The sequence below is a fragment of the Lagenorhynchus albirostris genome, chromosome 6 (assembly GCF_949774975.1).
Source record: "Lagenorhynchus albirostris chromosome 6, mLagAlb1.1, whole genome shotgun sequence".
In the NCBI taxonomy this organism is placed as follows: Eukaryota; Metazoa; Chordata; class Mammalia; order Artiodactyla; family Delphinidae; genus Lagenorhynchus; species Lagenorhynchus albirostris.
The window spans coordinates 51,114,836-51,132,640 of NC_083100.1; the positions used below are offsets into that span (position 1 = coordinate 51,114,836).

A 17,805-nucleotide genomic window follows, 5' to 3' on the forward strand; every position below is an offset into this window, starting at 1 on the left:
CATCCAAACTTTAAAGATACATAAATACACACATGCACGCATGCACGCACGCACGCACACACAGAAGAGACAGGAAGAATTCCAACTGATTTAAAGAATATCTATTATCTACTGATAAATCTCTTATTTTTACAAGCTATATGAAGTCCAACATGAAATTGCCATTCAGTGATTGATGCCTATATGTGACTAAAACATGATCTTCATTTTCATTTGGATTTTATTTCAGGATAATGAGAACAGCACTAAAATATCCTAAATCCTCAATTTTCCACAAACCTATATTCTCCTCTTTCAACACACACTTGGAAACAGGCCATTTCATGGACTCATATAAGAGAAGAACATAAATTCTGAACTAGTAATTCTAGCCAAATAAATACACTCAAAGTTGCTACCAGAGATTTTGGCCAGTGCTTCTGCCATTGCTCTTCCTCCACAATTTGGCCTTCTTCAATCAAGCCAGAGAAATTTTTAAGACAAAAAGTTGGACAGTTTTAATTTTTCATCAGTTTGAACCCAGTTACTGCATAGGCAACTGTGCAATATGTGTGCAGAAGATGAGGCATTTTAAAATTTGACTTTCTTGCTTTGTTTTATACAGAGTGCTGTAACTACAGTAAATTTTTCAAGATGTTAAGTAAAAGGAAAGCAAAAACAAAATTATAGAAAAATATTTTTTGCAGCTCTGAGGCTATTTAGATTGTCCTTGTTATTTTAAATACATGGGAACAAAGTGAGAGCCGGGGCTGCTCAGAAGCTGTGGTTGAAGCCCTATAACAACAATGGAGCATCAGAGCCCTGGCTCTGTGACCTGATGAACTCTTCATTGTAGCTCTCAAGCTGGGAAACCACAGTGAAACCTGCCCCTGAAAGCAGTGGACCAGCCTGCCTCCATCCCTGTGATTTCAAAGCACTAATGCATCACCTACATGGGCGTCATCACAATGCAAGTCACACATTGCCTACGATCCAAGATGACAAGAACCTCCAGCCATTGTTGGAGACAGACACTAGAACTGAGAATGGAATTTGCCTTCTGGGGTGTTGATCCCATCAGGATGTAACAAAATATATCACAGGCCAAGGGATAAGTGACAAGAAGTGTGTGTGTGTGCGTGTCTGTGTGTGTATTCAAAAATGTCTATGAAAATGGAATCCCACACTTTTCTGTACAGATAATGTTATTTGACATGAGTTTATAATTTTACCACACAGAAACAAACTGCAACCCTTGGAGACTCTGCTTCCTTGTCATGTTTTGCCTGAGCATGTGCAGAGCCTTGCCTTTGCTCCAAACTGAAGAGCTATATTTATTTGTTATTAGCTGACAAGAAAGGTCAAGCACAAGTAGGTGTTGTAACTTTTCACTGTACAAACTCTTCAATGATTGTGAGACTAAGCGAATATGTCTTTGTGAATGGTAGAATTGGGTGGAAAAAATTAAGAGTAGCCATCAATTAAAGAAAAAAGTGAAGGTGGGTTGTCCATCCTAATGAGTTTTCTGTTGCACATGCTTCTTCCCTGGGTTCCACAATGCTAAGCAATATTTTAGAAATGGATGCAATCACAAGCTTTCAAGTCTAAGTAGTGGGATTTTATAACTCACAACTTAGATCTCTTTTCATGTGTAAGCCATATTCTATATGCATATTAGGTATGCATTTTAATTTAAGATATATTTGTGCATAGACTGTGTATAAGATGCTTTTAAATGTTCTGTGAATAAGTTCCTTAGATTTTGTTTCACCTGAAGCATATGTAGAACACAGCTAAATAATTGAATTGTATCATAGACATTATAATGCAATTGATATTTTAAATGTAAGCAGTAAAGATTGATCTATAATGATGTGTTGGGGGAAATTTATAGATACGTACATCATGGTGACTTTTTGTCCTACAATGGATTTCTTATTTCTATTTATGGAGAAACTGCAACTACTGCTTTTAATGTCTTTTTTAAGGTAGCTATTTACAAGCTAGAAAATATTCTGCATTTAAGATTAGAATATGACTGTCAGGGAAGTCTAATTACTATTGTTCCTATTTGAGCCAGGTGTCTCTCAGTAAAGCTATAGAGTCTCTCAACAGAGAAATAAATTGAAACACTGCTTCTTAATTGTCATAAGAAACATGTCCACTTTGTTCCTATTAATACTTTAAGATATATAGACTATTACTAAAAAAAATAGAGGAATATAATGAAGTCATTATTTTCTGTATATGGGGTTTAACCTAATTTTCCAGGTTATGTAATTTATAAAGCGCTGTGACGGAACTTCCAGGGGAGTGGAGAAAACTCGCTCCATCTCTTCAGAAGAGTTGTCACGCTATTGATGCACTTTTTTCCCCCTAATCTCCCTCCCTCACTCCCTCTTTTGCTCCTTCCCCTCCCTTCTCTCCTGCTCTCCTTTGTATCTTCCTTATTCCTTCCTTCCTCTCTCTAAGACAGGCACTAACTCATGTTAATTAGCGGGAAGTCAGAGCAGAGGGTACCAGTGCCCATCCCTTCTGCCAACATCAATGTTGAATCCATCCTAAAGAGAGGGATGGATGAATTCGGCTGCTGAGCCTTAAATGGCCTGCTTTGCATTTGTATCCTCAGCTACTCAACATATATCTAACAATTTCATATGCCTCTTTATTTAGCTGGTATCTCTTTTATTTAATTTTTAACATGACAAGCTACAATTCTTGTGTTTTTATTCTGCTGTAATTCTCTGTATTTCCTATTGTATATGATTGTTAAATAAATCATACTTGAGGGAAAATATCATGAACCATTTGGTGCCTGATGTAATTCAATTTGGTGGGGCATTGAAAAGTTGGCAAAATCAGGGAAAACCAGAAGTACACCATCTTGAAAGTTGATATGAGTTCAATCAGAAAGTGATTTTTGCTCTATGAAAGAAATGTTCACTGAGCATTTATTATTGCACCTATTATTTGCATACTCCTGGCTAGATGCATGGCACATATAGGATTATGGAAACCTGAATCTTTCCTCTAGAAATTTCCTATTTTATAAAGGAGATAATCTATACACATGAATAACTAAAATGCCACATGTGAAAGTAACCACGTGCAAGTAAAATGCACCTCCGGGTATTAAAGGAGGTAAAACCTGCCTCCATCTTCAGGGCTTCCAAGAAGACTTCTTGGAATGGGTGGCACATGAGTTGATGTTTCAGTAACAAATAATAAACAAAAGCTCATATTCATTGCCTATTTTCTATGTACAGGCTCCAGGTAAACACTTAACAAATATTATCCCTAATCCTCAATAATCCAGCAAAGTGGGTATCAATATGAGTAAGGAAACGAAGTCTCAGAGAAAGAGCCTTGTCTAAAGCCATGTGGGTCTCAAGCAGCAGATTCCAGACTGGAATTGGTCCTAGAATGCTGATACCAAAGACCTCTTTTTCTTTCTACTACATCTGTGTAGGATGGGACAGAAGCACAGTGGAAAGGACAGCTCTGTGAAGAAGGACAATGTGAATAAGGTAATACCAGAGAATAATAAAGAAGCAAAGAGTGTCAAGTCAAGGTGAAGACCTAGAGAGTTTTAATTAACTGAATTAAGAGTAATCGGTACAATATGTGTCACCTCTCAGGCTGTGTCTCTGTGATGCTAAAGCATCTGATGAAAATGTAGAAATTTATCTAGTCAGCAGATACATGACACTTAACTGAACTTTTTACTTTAAATGTGATTCCATGATAAGTTTTCACCTAATATCAAAAAGCTTTCAAAAGCCACATTTTAATTTTGAAAATAATTTAATTTTGTATAATGTAGGTATAAAACACATATTTCCTTTGGAAGCTACGTTAAGCCTTGTATCTTCTGTTTAATTGCTTTCCTAAATATCACAAAGTTTATCCATCCTTTAGTACAAGCCTTAAACTACAATGAAAACATAACATTTTAGAGTCAAGAAACAAGCACCTAATGATGTCCCACGTTACATACATGCAATTTCTTTGGAGGGAATTCCAAATACTTAAGATACAAATCCCATGTATGGACCAACATGTATATTTAAAGCTCTTTTGGGGGCTATTTGTCCTTTAGTAACATTAATAAATTTCTAGGTTATTTCCTTACCAGTTGTGATGGTTGGAGAGCTTCCTTTGCATCTCAAGCTGATACCTTTTTATCTCTGATAATTAAAGATTCAATTATTTAGTTCTTATTACAGTCTTACTACTGCATTACATTATTTTCTGACATTATCTCTTTTACTCCCTGTAACTAACTGCTCTTTGAGGATTTGTTATCCCCATCTATGGATGAGAAACCATGGCAGAAGAAGGTAAATAATTTGTGTAAGATCACACAGCTATTAAGTTGAGGACCCTGGATTCGAAGTCGGAGTGTGGCTCCCCAAACCACTAGATAGACTGTCCCTGGCCACTATGGGAGGATTGGTCCTGTCTTCTCCACCCACTGTATCCATTACCTTCCTTTTCTAACCTTTATTCCATCCTACGCTTTATTCTCTATCCAGGCACTTGTCCCTAAAAACTACCGCTCTGAGAGGACAGAATTTTCAGTGACCAACTGCAGGGGCAGGTGTGCTTTGATAACCAATTAAATCATGTATTACGGCAGAAGAGGTGCCTTTGATTTCTGTGGATGGAGGAATTATTTCCCATGCTTAATATGTGACCTTAAAAGTTTGCTTTTCAAATAACCACTGGTGTTCAGTCTAGAACTTTGCTACTGAAAGTGTGGTCCCTACTTGGGAACGTCTTAGAAATGAAGAATCTCAGGCCCCATCCAGAATTTTGAACTGGAGTTGGCCTTTTAAGAAGATAACTGGTTGATTTCTATACATATCACTGTTCTATGCAATAATTAAATATTGTGGAGATAATCTGAAACACCCACTAAGCACTTAGACATTAGGTTTTTTCCTCTACACTAGACAAGAGCTCCAGAGTTCATGCTCTCAACACTGTCCTACTCCCTCAAAACTAAACCAAACCAAACCCCAAGAAATTGCTGAACTGGACACAGTCTATGATTTCTCCAGTTGTTGAGAACCTTGCTATGGCATAGCACTTGGGTCAACTGAAAGTTAAGTTATATTGTTTCTATAAGTATTAAAGACCCATTTCCTTTTTTCTGCTCAAACAGCATTGCATGGTTTAGATCTTTACGATCTCACTTGTGTTCCACATTTGGCTTCTCTGCTTCTAGCTCTTTTCAATTTTTCTTTTCTGCATACTGTTATTATATTAAATATCCTTAATTCATTCTTTGGACCTATCACTCTTCTTCTCAAAAACAGTTTCTCCCTGTCTACACCAGGGGTCAGTAAACCTTTTCTATAAAGAATCAGGAAGTAGATACTTTAGGTTTTGCAGGCCACATTCCATCACACTCTCTCCTCTCCTTTTCGTCCACCTCCTTCTTCCTCTTCATTTTCTTCTTCTTTCTTCTCTTCCTTTCCTTTTTTTTTTTTTACAACTCTTTAAAAATGTAAAAGCCAAACATAAAAACAATGTAAAAGCCATTCTTAACTTGGGGGACAGGAGTGGCACACAAAAACAGGCCATCTGGCAGATTTGGCCCCTGGGCCGACACCTGCTTCCTTTTCAGATCAAGGAGTGTGTACCCTAGCATGAAAGAGAGAGGTTGCTAGTGTAAGTGGCTGTCATCGCTAGGAGCTCTAGCTTCTCCAGGGCCTGTGTAGCTACCCTGAGGATAAGGGAGATGATGACTTCCAGTACCCCTGTCCCCCATTCATGGCCCACAGAGCAGTTTAGCAAGGCTGACTACAGCACTGGTTCTCAACCTGTAGCAGGCATCAACATCACTTGGAGGGTCTGTTAAACCGCAGATGCTAAGCCCCACCTCTCAGAGATTCTGATGCGATAAGTCCGGGGTAGAGCCTGAAGCGATGCTGATGCTATTGGACTGGAGATCTCACTTTGAGAACCACAGGCCTACATGTGAGTAAGGTTTAAACCCTTTAGCATAATACTCAAAGCCCTTCACAGTCTAACCCCAGCTATCTTTTTTGCCATAGCTTTCGCTACACCGCTCACTACTCCTGGATCTCTGCTATGCCTCTGCACAGGACGCCTCCTCTGCATGGATCTTGCGGCTCCCTTTGCCATCTTTACCTGTCACTGTCCCCCCTTCCTCCAAGGACCTGAACACATGCCAGCTCTCCCAGAAAGCCTCTTCACATCACTCTGGTCAGAACTCTCAGATCCTCTTTTCTGGACGAACGCATCTCATACCCCTCCATGCTGGAAACTTGCAGCTCCCCATGTCATATGTTTGCTGCCAGATTTTAAGGTAAAGAAGCGCTTAGCCTTACATATAGTAGGTATTCAGTAAATATTTGTTGAGTAAATGAATATGAATAAATAACTGAAGGCAGGAAGGAAAAGCTTATTCTTGTTTGTCCTAAATGTTTGATATATGATTGAGTTAATCCTTTCAGAGAACATCTCTAGTTAATTCAATCAAAATGAGACTCACTTTTCAAACACTTCAGGTCTACATAATTCCAAGAAACCATTTATGTTTTTCCTCAGAGCAGACAAATGGGGAGTGCATCAATTCTTAATTAATTCTTAATAGCATGCTAAAAGCAAACCTGAATTATACGAGAAAAACATTGTCTCCCCATCTGTCTCATGTCTACCCTTGGGAGATGGGTCTGCTGGTGCAGAGATATATTAACTGTAACTAATCTTACCAACTTTGCTAAGGAGAAAAGCTCGCATTTCCTGGTTGATTTCCTATAGCCTTGATGATTAATAATGGGGACCATACAAGCTTTGGAGCAACAGTGACCTCAATTGTCCTTGGTAGTTGGTAGTTGTTAAGCTTAACCTAACCTCTCACCACAAAGACTGATGGAGTGATAAAATAATAATGAAGAATATTTGAAGGATCTAGACAGTACTTGACACATTGTTGGTTCTCAGTTAACAAAGTTCACAATATTATTGTATATTTTATATTTATATTTTATATTTATCCAGATGCTGTTATTTCTCATTGAGTTCTTCTGTGGAAGACCTGAGGCAAGAAATATCTCACCCAAGGACTGAATTTGGCCCTTAGTTCAGTTTCAGACTTTGTCGGTAATGGTTTCTGTGATCTTGTATAAGCCTCAATTTTCTCACCAATGAAATGGAGATAGTAAGAGTACCTATTTTATAGGATTATTAGAACGATTAAATGAAATGGCCCATGTAAGGTGCTAAGAATATTGACTGACACATTAAAAAACTGAAATAGTATGAACTATAAAAATAAGAATCTACCAGGAGCTCCACCTTCTTCCTTTAAAATTAACTCATGCTTATAGTTGTACGGTTTTGACTTCAGTAGCAATATCCTAGAAGTCCGCGTAATGGGGAGGTTGTTCCATGTAGAGAGTAGTCCAGCTGTTTTATAACAGAGATCATATCATTGACTTCAGCATTTATGTCCTTGCTTTAGAAAGACAAAACTACATATAGATATATTGAAATACATGTCAATATATATGATATATATAGAGAGACAGATAGCTATATTGATATATATCATATAGACATTCGATTTTAGGGAAATTTTTTAAATGCAAATATTAAAAAGAAAAATATTAGCATAAAGATAAAATAACAATAACTTCTAGACTTCCTGGATGACATGTTAAAACACATGATTAGACCATCCAGGTGCACTTAGAAGCAACAATAGCAGTTTCTCAAAAAAATAAATAAAACAACAACAACAAAAACTGCAGGCACACACCCCAGCAAACCCCAGCATTTCACAGAGTCCTTATCAGCAAAATAAAAAAGCCTTTCTTTGGCAGAAACAAAAACGGAGAGGAACTTTGATAATGTGGAAACTGTGTGAGAAGAGCAGATGCATCCACTATATGTGGTAAGTCAGATGCCATCTAGAAGCCAAGTGGGTCAACATTGAAACCATAATCTTCCAAGCCACCAGAGACAAGAGGGCTGCTAGAAATAACCCTGGTGCAAAAGACACATTCAGATGGAGATGACTTGGCAGCCGTGGGCAGGAACTTACTAAGAGCAAGTTGTGTGGCCAGGGATGGGGAGAGAGAAGGAGCTGGCCTCGCCTTTTCCTGGGGCTCTCTCCCTCTGGCTCCTTTCTCTTTCCATCTCCCCTGGCACCACAGCCCTTCACCTTTCCGTTGAGGTAGCCTCCCTTTCTTCCTTTCGTCTAGTTTGTTCTAGCTTTCCCACCTAGCTTTCCCTTAATAGAAAATAACATGGAAATGATAACTTAGGGAAGTATTTATTTTAAAAAGTTTTAATTCTCTGTGCTTAATAGCAAATGGGTTAAATCTCTTCTCACTCTTTAAAAAAAGTTTCCTTTTTTATTTCAGTGTGGTTACATTATATATATGTACATATATATTTGTACACATACGTATTTTATATACATACATATAGAGGCTCCACACACACATATATACCTCAATAGAAAAAAATTTTGACTCCACATTACACAATGAAAAAAAGATTTTTATGACTTAAGTAAAAATGTATTGATTTTGACAATTGTATTTTTCTCAAAATATTGCATTAAATTATTTTATACCAGTACAGCTTTTGGTGGTTTATGATGATAATGTCTAATTTTTAATACTTTTCTGCCCATATTATGAAAAATTATTTTTTTAATTTCATTTAGATATCAACCAGTTCCAATAAACTACTTCCTATGAAAACTTTATTTATACTGACAATGAAAATGGATAGCTCAAGGTTAGTATCATACAGAAGTCCAGGGTAACTATACTAGTATAGCATGGTTAGTAGTAGTGTAATGAGTAATATAATTCCTATCTTAGTCATAATTGGCCTTCATGTCAAATTTTAATCTTTAGACTGTTGAATGTTTTCAAAAGCAAATAAAGGACCCACATAATGTTTAAAACACTGGACAAATATAACAAATAAGTGACAATTTCAAAATAGGAAATCTATGTCCCATTAGGGCAAAGAAGAAAGTGAGAGCAACATCTGGTAACGTAACTAGTACGATTAGGGAAAATTTTAATCTTTAGACTGTTGAATGTTTTCAAAAGCAAATAAAGGACCCACATAATGTTTAAAACACTGGACAAATATAACAAATAAGTGACAATTTCAAAATAGGAAATCTATGTCCCATTAGGGCAAAGAAGAAAGTGAGAGCAACATCTGGTAATGTAATTAGTACGATTAGGGAAACACATCCACAGAATTTACTCTGCAGGGGAAATGTAATGGGAAACCACCCATTTACTGCAATGCCTTGGCAAGTGCTAGCCTCTAAAACATAAAGAAGAGAGAGAAGATATTCTCCTATAATTCTTTAAGAGATGTTCAACCATCTCCAAGTAATTTTTGTAAAGTTCTTATTGTTCCACTGCTTTGATTCATACAAAGCCATGTTATACCTTTGCTACTGTAACTGTACTGTGGCGGAGGAAAGTTATTCTCACGTCTTAGGGTTCCTGGTTGGGTCTAAAAATTAAACTGGTAGAGACAGATTAATAGGAAATAAGTATACAATGTATTTAATATAAGTTTTACATGACACAGGAATCTTCATAAGGAAATGAAGATCCGAAGAAACAGATCTGAGTCTATTTGTGCTAGCATTTATGAAGTATGGACAGCTGTGGAGGAATATGACAGGTTAAGGAGTGTAAGGTAAGTATAGTAAACTGGGGGAAACCTAGCAAGACCTCTTTGTTTGGATTCTTCTCAGTCCCTTTGTCTTCAGAGACAAAGATGCTCCTTTCCTCCAGGTATAGGGAGGACACCTTTCACATGAGGGTTTTATAGCCTGTTTCAGGGGAGAAGGACAGTGGGAAGGTCACAGTGAGCCTCCGGCTTCTGTTTTCTCAAACTCCTCCAACTTAAAATATTCACTATGCCAAGGTGCCATATTTTGGAGTAGCGTGTCCTGAATCCCATCACTACTTTTGAGAAAAAAGGATTTTTAAATTCCAGGGAAACTCATTCCTCAGTTAGCTTGAGGAGAGTATCAGTTAGAATGTTCTCTTTGGTTCCTCCTTAAGCAGCATGTTGTTTTTTTAATACCATGATATATATAGTATATTCTACAATTATGCATTTAGGTCTGAGGTAATTATGCTCATTTACATTATTTTTACTTTCTCGGCAATACAAAATCTGGGAGATGGTACGTGAAAATTACCATTCCTCAAATTCTGGGGGTTGGGGAGTGCAGAGAAGATGAAAGGTAATAATAAGAAATAGCAATTTGTGAAATTATTTTTATTTTACAATTTATTAGAAATCAAGAAAAAGAAACAACTTAAAAAGATTGATGTCTTGCTCTCTAAGAAGATATCATACATAAGATTGTCATAAATTTGGCAATTCTTTTTTTTAAGATATTAAAGGTTATTTTAAGTATAGATTTAAACATAGAAGAGATTTTTAAATGAGCCAAATACTTCAAAAAGAGTTTCAAATTTGATTTTTTATTGGCCATAGGTCGTTTTAGTTTGAAGTCGATGCCAAAGAATTAAACTCAGATTCCTCTTCCCATCCAGCCTCATTAGCAAAATTATCCCCGTGTGCTTCGTGTATGAAATGTAGAAAGCTTACTTCTAAGTGGATCTATAAAGCACTATAAGAAAACGTAAAACCCTCTTGTTCTTAAGGAGGATGTGCTTTTTCATCCTAAAAACTATTACAACTTCTCAAACAAATCATAAGCTAGTGGAAAAGTTCGTTGGACTATGGGTTCATTTAGGGCCACTTTCTTTGGACTCTAGTTTCCTGATCCATAAAATGAATCCTACCTGTCATACATATTTAATGTGATTATTAGCTGAGAAACATAGGTGAGGCCACTTTATTAATTGTAAAGAACTAAACAAAGAGTTACTAGCAAGATGGCAACAATACTAGCCTTCTCATTTTTATAACTCTAACATTTGAATCAGTAGTTGGTATGTAGTAGACTATCTATATATATGTATTTGTGGAACTAAATTGAATCAAGACCAATAGAATTTGAAAAAGAAACAAAGGAATAAAAAAATACAATGGAATTTGAAAAGCAAGCAAGAAAATATATTTAAAATCCTCCTTATTGTAAGAGAAAGCTTGTATTCCAGAACTAGAAAAACTAAAAATGAATCACTTAAAATTTACTCAAATTCAAGATCACACTTTTGGTTATAGAGAGAAATAAATTAAAATGAAAAGGAAGAATTTGGCAAATAGTGCAGCATCAATGATTAGCAAAAAAAAATGAAGGAACAATTTCTGAAAAATATGTCAATATTTATGTATAACATATCTAAAGTGCTTCAGAAAGCAATCCTGGAGAAAGAAAATAACACACGATGATGGAGCTGGAGGTGATGGTGGTGATGGTATTTGTTTTGTGTTGGTATTTTTCCAAGCTCAAGTAGGAACACAGCAATAACAAGTCAGCTTCTGTTTGTTATCAACTCATTTTGCACCTGGAGGAGAAAAAGAAAATAACTAACTACTTCAGAACACCGTGGAAACATTCCAGAGAATTTAATACCATGTCATGTAAATCTCTGCAAAGGGAAAAATCTGTTAAGCATCACTTAATGGCAACAAACTTGTATGCTTAAATAGAGTATCCAATTAGGCATTTGCAGCAGGAAATTTTTCCTGGAAAGTTTCCTTTTAAATCTTAAAACAAAGAAACAAACAAACAAAAACTGATCACCATTTTTTAGGTCATTTTCTAAGGATAAGTTGTGAAAGAAAACAATTGGTTACAATGCTAAGGTTGTTACCTACATACATACTATACATGCATACATACGTGTATGTGTATTTCTAACTCAGTTTTGTTCTGTTGGCTGTCAGACAAGCATGCAAAGATACACCTTTTCTCTTCTGATTCCATCTTCCCTTAATGCTGCTGCTTTCTGTCTGTTCCCACCTCTTCTCTCCTTTGCTGCTTGCCTGCAGTTCCTGAAAGAGTCAGAGGGAGAAACAAAGATCTTAGATTTAGAAGGAGCCTCACATGATCATCTGGTTACCCCTCCCCCATATCATTCTCCACATTTTACTGAATAGGAAACTGGGTCCCAGAGTAATTAAAGAACTTCCTCAATGTCACACAGTTATGACAAAGAGGAAATGACACACTCTGCTACATCACCTCTTTCTATTTCCTTCTAGTTTATCACTATCTGAAATGACCTAATTCACTTATTAATTTACATATCTATTGACAGTCTTCAAATACTAGAATATTCATCCATGAATTTAAGGACCTTAACTATCTTGTTAACACCTGTGTCCTCAACACAATGTTTAGCATGTCATAGGCATTCATATATATTTATTGAATAATAAACTGGAATACTGGTTTCTTGTTTCCAATGTACACTTTTATAAACTACACCAAATTATCCCATGAAAAATAGTATAGAATAATTAAGGATGTCTGACTTGTTCTAATTCACACAGCAGCGAAAAGATGCCCTCCATCATTTTCCTAAAGCTCTTCTTCCTCCGAAATTTAGTTCTTCAGAATGTTATGATAATAACATATAAAATCTAATAATTTAATTTCTTTAACAGATTTCACATTTCAGTAACATAGACATTTTTAATGATTAATATATCTGCTGGAGCTTTGAAGACTGGTTTTTGGAATCAAAGACTTGGAAAACTAAGGACATTTCTTCCCCCATCCTCCTTCAGAGAAATCAAATGCTCAAAATTACATGTAAGCATAAACACTTTAATGTAGTTAGACAAGCTTTTCTATTATCAGTTTGCACTTTACACTGTTTGCTTTCAGATGTGGATAAAGAAACAGAATTTTTAAATCAATACAATATAACTGGTTTATTTATGAATATATGAATATATATGAATATATGAATATATCCATATTGTGACTAAATAAACTCTGCAATACTTGCACTTAAGTTATTTGCTATGACAATACTCCATACTGGTGTTTCCAATACTTCACTCAATGGTGTATCACTTTTGTGATTTTGAGGTACCACTTCTACTATGGTTATTTAACATTTTTTAAAAAATTGATTTAAAATACACTAACACTTTAAGCTTGTCTCATCCTAAGCAACAATAGCTTAGGGGCTGGTGATTATGTATCTTTTCTAATATATAATAGTATTTATAAATATAAAAAATAAGTATAAAAATAATTTGTCCGTGGCTAACCTAAAATAATGTTTCCACAATGTAGAAAGCATTGGCATAATTGAATCAAAATTTTAAATGGATGGTGTAAACTTTTTTGAGAATAGAAAATAGTCTGAGAATTTTGTTTTTTATAAAGATGCTTACCTTGCACAACTCTGGGGTTAGAAAATCACTGTTTAATAGAAAGAACTCTGGCCTAGAATCCTGCTCTGCCCTTCTACACTCTCTGCTTCAGTTTCTCATGTTTAGGGGGACACAAAAAATACTCAGCTTGTTACTGACCAGGATTCTTGGCCTCCTTCATCAATAGAAATTGATCAGAGGCCAGACAAGAAAATCAGGCAAGGCTTTATTGGGCCACCTGCTGTGGCAGGGTGCAGCGAGAACAAACAACAGGTTCCCTTGCTTGCTGGCTACAGAGGGGGTCGGGCTCTTTCCTTATATGGAATGAGGGTAGGGCTGTGTCCAGGGGTCAGGCCAGAGGGGTGGCTTAGATGTTTTGCCCACCCCTTAGGTGGTGGTGTGTGCAGGGGGCATGTGCAGTACCCCGCTTTTGCTCCAGACTTTTCAAAAGTGGCCGTTGGGTTTTTTGGTCTCTTTGTATCTTTTGTCCAGAATTTGCCCCAACTGCCCAGGCATGCAGTTGTTTTTAGTCCCATACAGTTTCTTTGTATTTTGTTGCTTGAGGAGAGGTGTATCCAGGTGTAGGCACTGCAGCACTGCAGCAAAGGGTCCCAGGTCCCAGCCTGTCTCAAACTTATCCACCTGACTTAATCTTTCTCAGATTCAGCGTACACAATTGAAGAGATACAAGAGCGAGCGGCCAGGATGATGAGAAAAGATTGGGAAGAACTGGTGATATTTTATCACAGAGAGGAGACCACTTAGGAGATGACACCAGAGTGTTCTTCAGTATCTGAACAGCTGTGCCATAGGAAAGGAGGTAAAGTATAGGAGAAGGAGAGAGTTTAACACACAAAAGAACAATTAGAGCTCCTTGGCTGGGTTTGGGGTTCAGCTGGAGCTATTCAAGAATTAGAGAAGCAATCAATCACTTGTCTGTGCTGTTGGAGAGGATCATGAACTAGAGAAGGTTTAGATAGATAGTCTCAAGTCCTTTCTCATTCTAGTAATAATAATTGCACCAGTTATTAAATGCTCATTATGCTGGGCTAAACATTTTATAGGTCTTTTCTTGTTTAATTTTCAAAATAATGCAATACGGGTAGGTATGATCGTACTCATTTTACAAATAGAGAGACTGAGTCTAAAAATTTGGTAGGTGTTGAATTTGAACCCAAGTCAGAGTGACTCAAACCCTGTCTACTAACTATTATATTATATTATAAATGTTCTCTGGAAAAGATAAAGGTTTTGTTTTGTTTTGTTTTGGTCAGAAACTCTCTTTGCCCATTCAGCCAAACAGAAGCCAAGTTGTCATCATGAAAAAAATTTTGTTGTAAACTGTAATTGTGTGAAAAGGAAACTGAAAAGCCATTATCTCAGCTGGTTTCCTTCAAATTTCTGAGAAAGTCAACATTTTTCCCAAGGAAAACTTATGCTTTTAATTGTGATCTCTGTGTTTTGAGAGTGGAGAACAGAATAAAAGAAACCAACATTTCTGAAGGAAGACTTATTCTTTTAATTTTCATCTCTTTTCATTTTTAAGAATGGAGAACACAATGGAAGAATCCAGAAGCCATTGTGTTTATTTCCCCATGTGTTTCTTGCTGTTACAAAGTAAGCAAAAGCTTTTCTTTTGTTTGTCTGAATTCTTTTGAAAAAACATTTATAAAAATGTCTGTTCATGGGAAGGGAAGGGCAATTTTATTTTTTAGGGCCTCAGGGTATCTCAAATAACCTCAAAGGGTATCTGGGATGTTTTACAAACACAAATAATTCAAAATCACTTAAAACAAATATGTGTCTTAATCAGATTTTAAGTAGGGAGAAACTTTGAAAATCAAATAAACAGTCACAGCAGGTGGTCTAGAAACTCCAGAAATTTTGGGGAAACTGGTTTAACAAAAACAAAACAAAACAAATAAGGCCAGGGCAAGGGAGGAAGAAAAGAAAGGAAGGCAGGGAGGATGAGAGGAAGGAAAGAAGCAAAGAAGGAAGGAAGAAAGGAAAAAAGAAGGAAACTTGGAACAAGTACTCATAAATACTTGAGATACTACTTATCAATGAGTTTTGCGTTTATTTTCTTGGGGAAAATATACTAAGGAAAATTATCATTATCTCTATTGTATTGGCTTATTGATTCACGCATTTCTTTTAATCTCTATATTATAAAACTCACAGTCAAAATTAAAAACAGTACTTTTACTTCTTTGAGTCCTGATTTTACGATCCCACAGTGGATTTTGCATTTGATTTTTTTCTTCCTATCTTAATTTACCTCTTTATTGACTTTTGAGAAATCTTTTCATCTTTAGTTTTTTAATCCATGAAACATTTGAACTTCACTAATATCATTAATGTGGGAAGCAAATTGGGCATTCCTCCACCTCTACTAAATTATGTGGTGTAGATACTTTACATTGAAATGCAATAAATAATTGTTCAGGATGCCAGAACTTTGAATTATCAAAAGCCATATTCAGTAAATACATATGGTCTTGGAAAACCTTGCTTTGTACTGATGCTTATCTTCTCTGCCAGTTCTGTAGGGGAGAAATTATCTTTCCTTTATTTTCATAACACCCAGCAAAGTGCCTTCCTAGAGATGAACCCATAAAAAATAGTTGTTGAATTAACGAATTCATGAATTAATGAAATTTCTTATCTTATGATAATAGGAGATTTATAAAATCTAATGATTCATTAAAATGCAATAGGAAACACTCCATATTTCCAGTAATAGCCAAAAATAAGTGACAGGGGAAATTTGGCATATTTTATTTTAGATTTATAATTTTTCTTTCTTAATAACTAGTGGAAATGATGGAAAATACACCTCTCACAGCTTAAAAAATGAAGAGAAATCTGTGGTTCTTTAATCATTAACGTGTTTTTGGAGGGAAAAAGATGTTTAATATCTAAAGAGTAATACATTTTTATCTTTTGAATCAAGAAATCTGGCATTTCTCCATCATTCGGAAATAAATACCATGTACCATTCCGTATACAGCAACAGGATAAATGCAGATCTTAAAAGTTTCATTAAACATTCCTCTGTAAGTTAAACCCAGACACACACTCATGTCTAAATGTATTTAATATTTATTTTTTACTTTTAAAGTGGTGCTATTTACATTTGACATTAGAAGGCAAATCTTAGCAGTAGGGCATCAGGGATTAAACTGGGCAGTATTAAAGTTAGAACACTCACATGTTTGCAAATTTCTATGTTGTTAAAAAGAAAATCACTGTTGTAAAATAAATACTTATTTTTTAATTGTAAGTAATATGGAACAATCTGTAGGTAGTTCTAAAGTTCCATCAAGGGGCGCTTCCCAGGAGGTGTATTACTACTTTGTGAGTGTGGAGAGCAGAGATAGAAGTCAAGCAGTGGTGTTCCATGGGATATTCAGAAAAGTTAATAGTTCAGTTATTCCCAAGAAGACTTCTTGCTGCAGACCCGTTATTAATGGTCCCACTGCTCTTCTCTCTCGTTCACGCCTTCTTCTTCTTCGGGGAATGCTGATTCATTCTGGCCTTTCATATGCTTAACCCCTGAAATTATAAAAATTATGCTCAATTTATTTCTGGCAGATTCACTGCTTTGCTGCAAGAGGTAAAGAAAATGAGTGGAACGTTTTTACTGGTGTATATGTGTTTTCTCCAAGGATCTCAACAATCTAATCTTATATAAACCTTTTAATTCACTGAGGAATAAAAACACACCCAGCCCAATTTCCCTTCGAAACAGAATGTCTTTTATAGTAATTAAATTTTCTCCATTAAGAATTGCATCACTGCCTATTAAAAACCTGTTAACTAAAAATCTGCTCACAGGCTCTTACTGCCCCTCCTCAGGAGCGAGGAGATGTGTGTGTGCCATTTCTGTAACTTTCAAACAACAAAAGAATCAGAATACTGTTAGTCTTCTTTAGGAATCAAAACATACAGATTTGATTCTGAGACTTTTGTATTAAAAATTCTTCAATCACTTCCCCCAAAACCTACACAGAGGAAAACCATTGGCACACCTTTGCCTGATATATAGGCTGTGTGACCTGGCCTCTCCCTACCTATCTGGCCTCATTTCCACCAGCCTTTCCTGGTTCCCCCTTTCACAGTAATTTATGCTTTAACAATACTAACCTGCTCTTCCACATTACAGGTCACTCCAGGCTCCCTCAAGCCTCCATGTCTTTCTCATTCTATTCTCTCTGCCGAATAGCTTCTTCCTACTCACCCACCTGATAACCTCCCACTCATCCTGACAGCAGCTTGCCTCCTCTGTGAAGGCTCCCCCAGTTCCCCAAGTAGACCTAGCTGGGTCTTTCTCATATTTCCCCCTGCTCTTGGATCACTTTCTCTTGTATCAATTACTTTATAGAACAGTATTTGTTTCCATATTTTTCTCATTAGAACAAACTTGCTGATGTCAGGATTATGGGGTTTCACTTTGGGATCCCAGACACAGAGCCTGGCAAACAGTAGGTGCTC

General features: G+C 36.3%; 2 protein-coding genes across 12 annotated transcripts in view; one reads left to right on the forward strand and one right to left on the reverse strand.

Annotated features, from left to right (window-relative positions):
• PDE1A (phosphodiesterase 1A) overlaps positions 1–17,805 on the forward strand; it is a 288,873-nt gene that overhangs the window by 269,374 nt on the left and 1,694 nt on the right. The window contains exons 15-26 of one of the 10 annotated variants that reach the window (XM_060152511.1): positions 230–1,104; positions 1,219–1,350; positions 3,449–4,319; positions 5,814–5,964; positions 6,165–6,316; positions 7,012–7,113; positions 7,836–7,906; positions 8,687–8,760; positions 9,583–9,693; positions 12,592–12,739; positions 13,973–14,131; positions 14,858–14,928. The gene's annotated coding sequence lies outside the window, so the exon portion shown is untranslated. Of the gene's footprint in view, positions 1–229; positions 1,351–3,448; positions 4,320–5,813; positions 5,965–6,041; positions 6,317–7,011; positions 7,172–7,835; positions 7,907–8,686; positions 8,761–9,582; positions 9,694–12,591; positions 12,740–13,972; positions 14,132–14,777; positions 14,929–17,805 lie in introns of all 10 variants that reach the window. The other 9 variants (XM_060152508.1, XM_060152509.1, XM_060152505.1 and 6 more) reach the window with 9 other exon arrangements.
• PPP1R1C (protein phosphatase 1 regulatory inhibitor subunit 1C) overlaps positions 11,284–17,805 on the reverse strand; it is a 133,361-nt gene continuing 126,839 nt past the window's right edge. Inside the window, exons 5-6 of one of the 2 annotated variants that reach the window (XM_060152516.1) lie at positions 11,889–11,976; positions 11,284–11,486 (exon numbers count right to left, since the gene is read on the reverse strand). In XM_060152516.1, the coding sequence (XP_060008499.1) occupies positions 11,915–11,976 (62 nt within the window). In that variant the 3' untranslated portion in view covers positions 11,284–11,486; positions 11,889–11,914. Of the gene's footprint in view, positions 11,487–11,888; positions 11,977–16,350; positions 16,867–17,805 lie in introns of those variants that run through there. The other variant, XM_060152515.1, reaches the window with a different exon arrangement.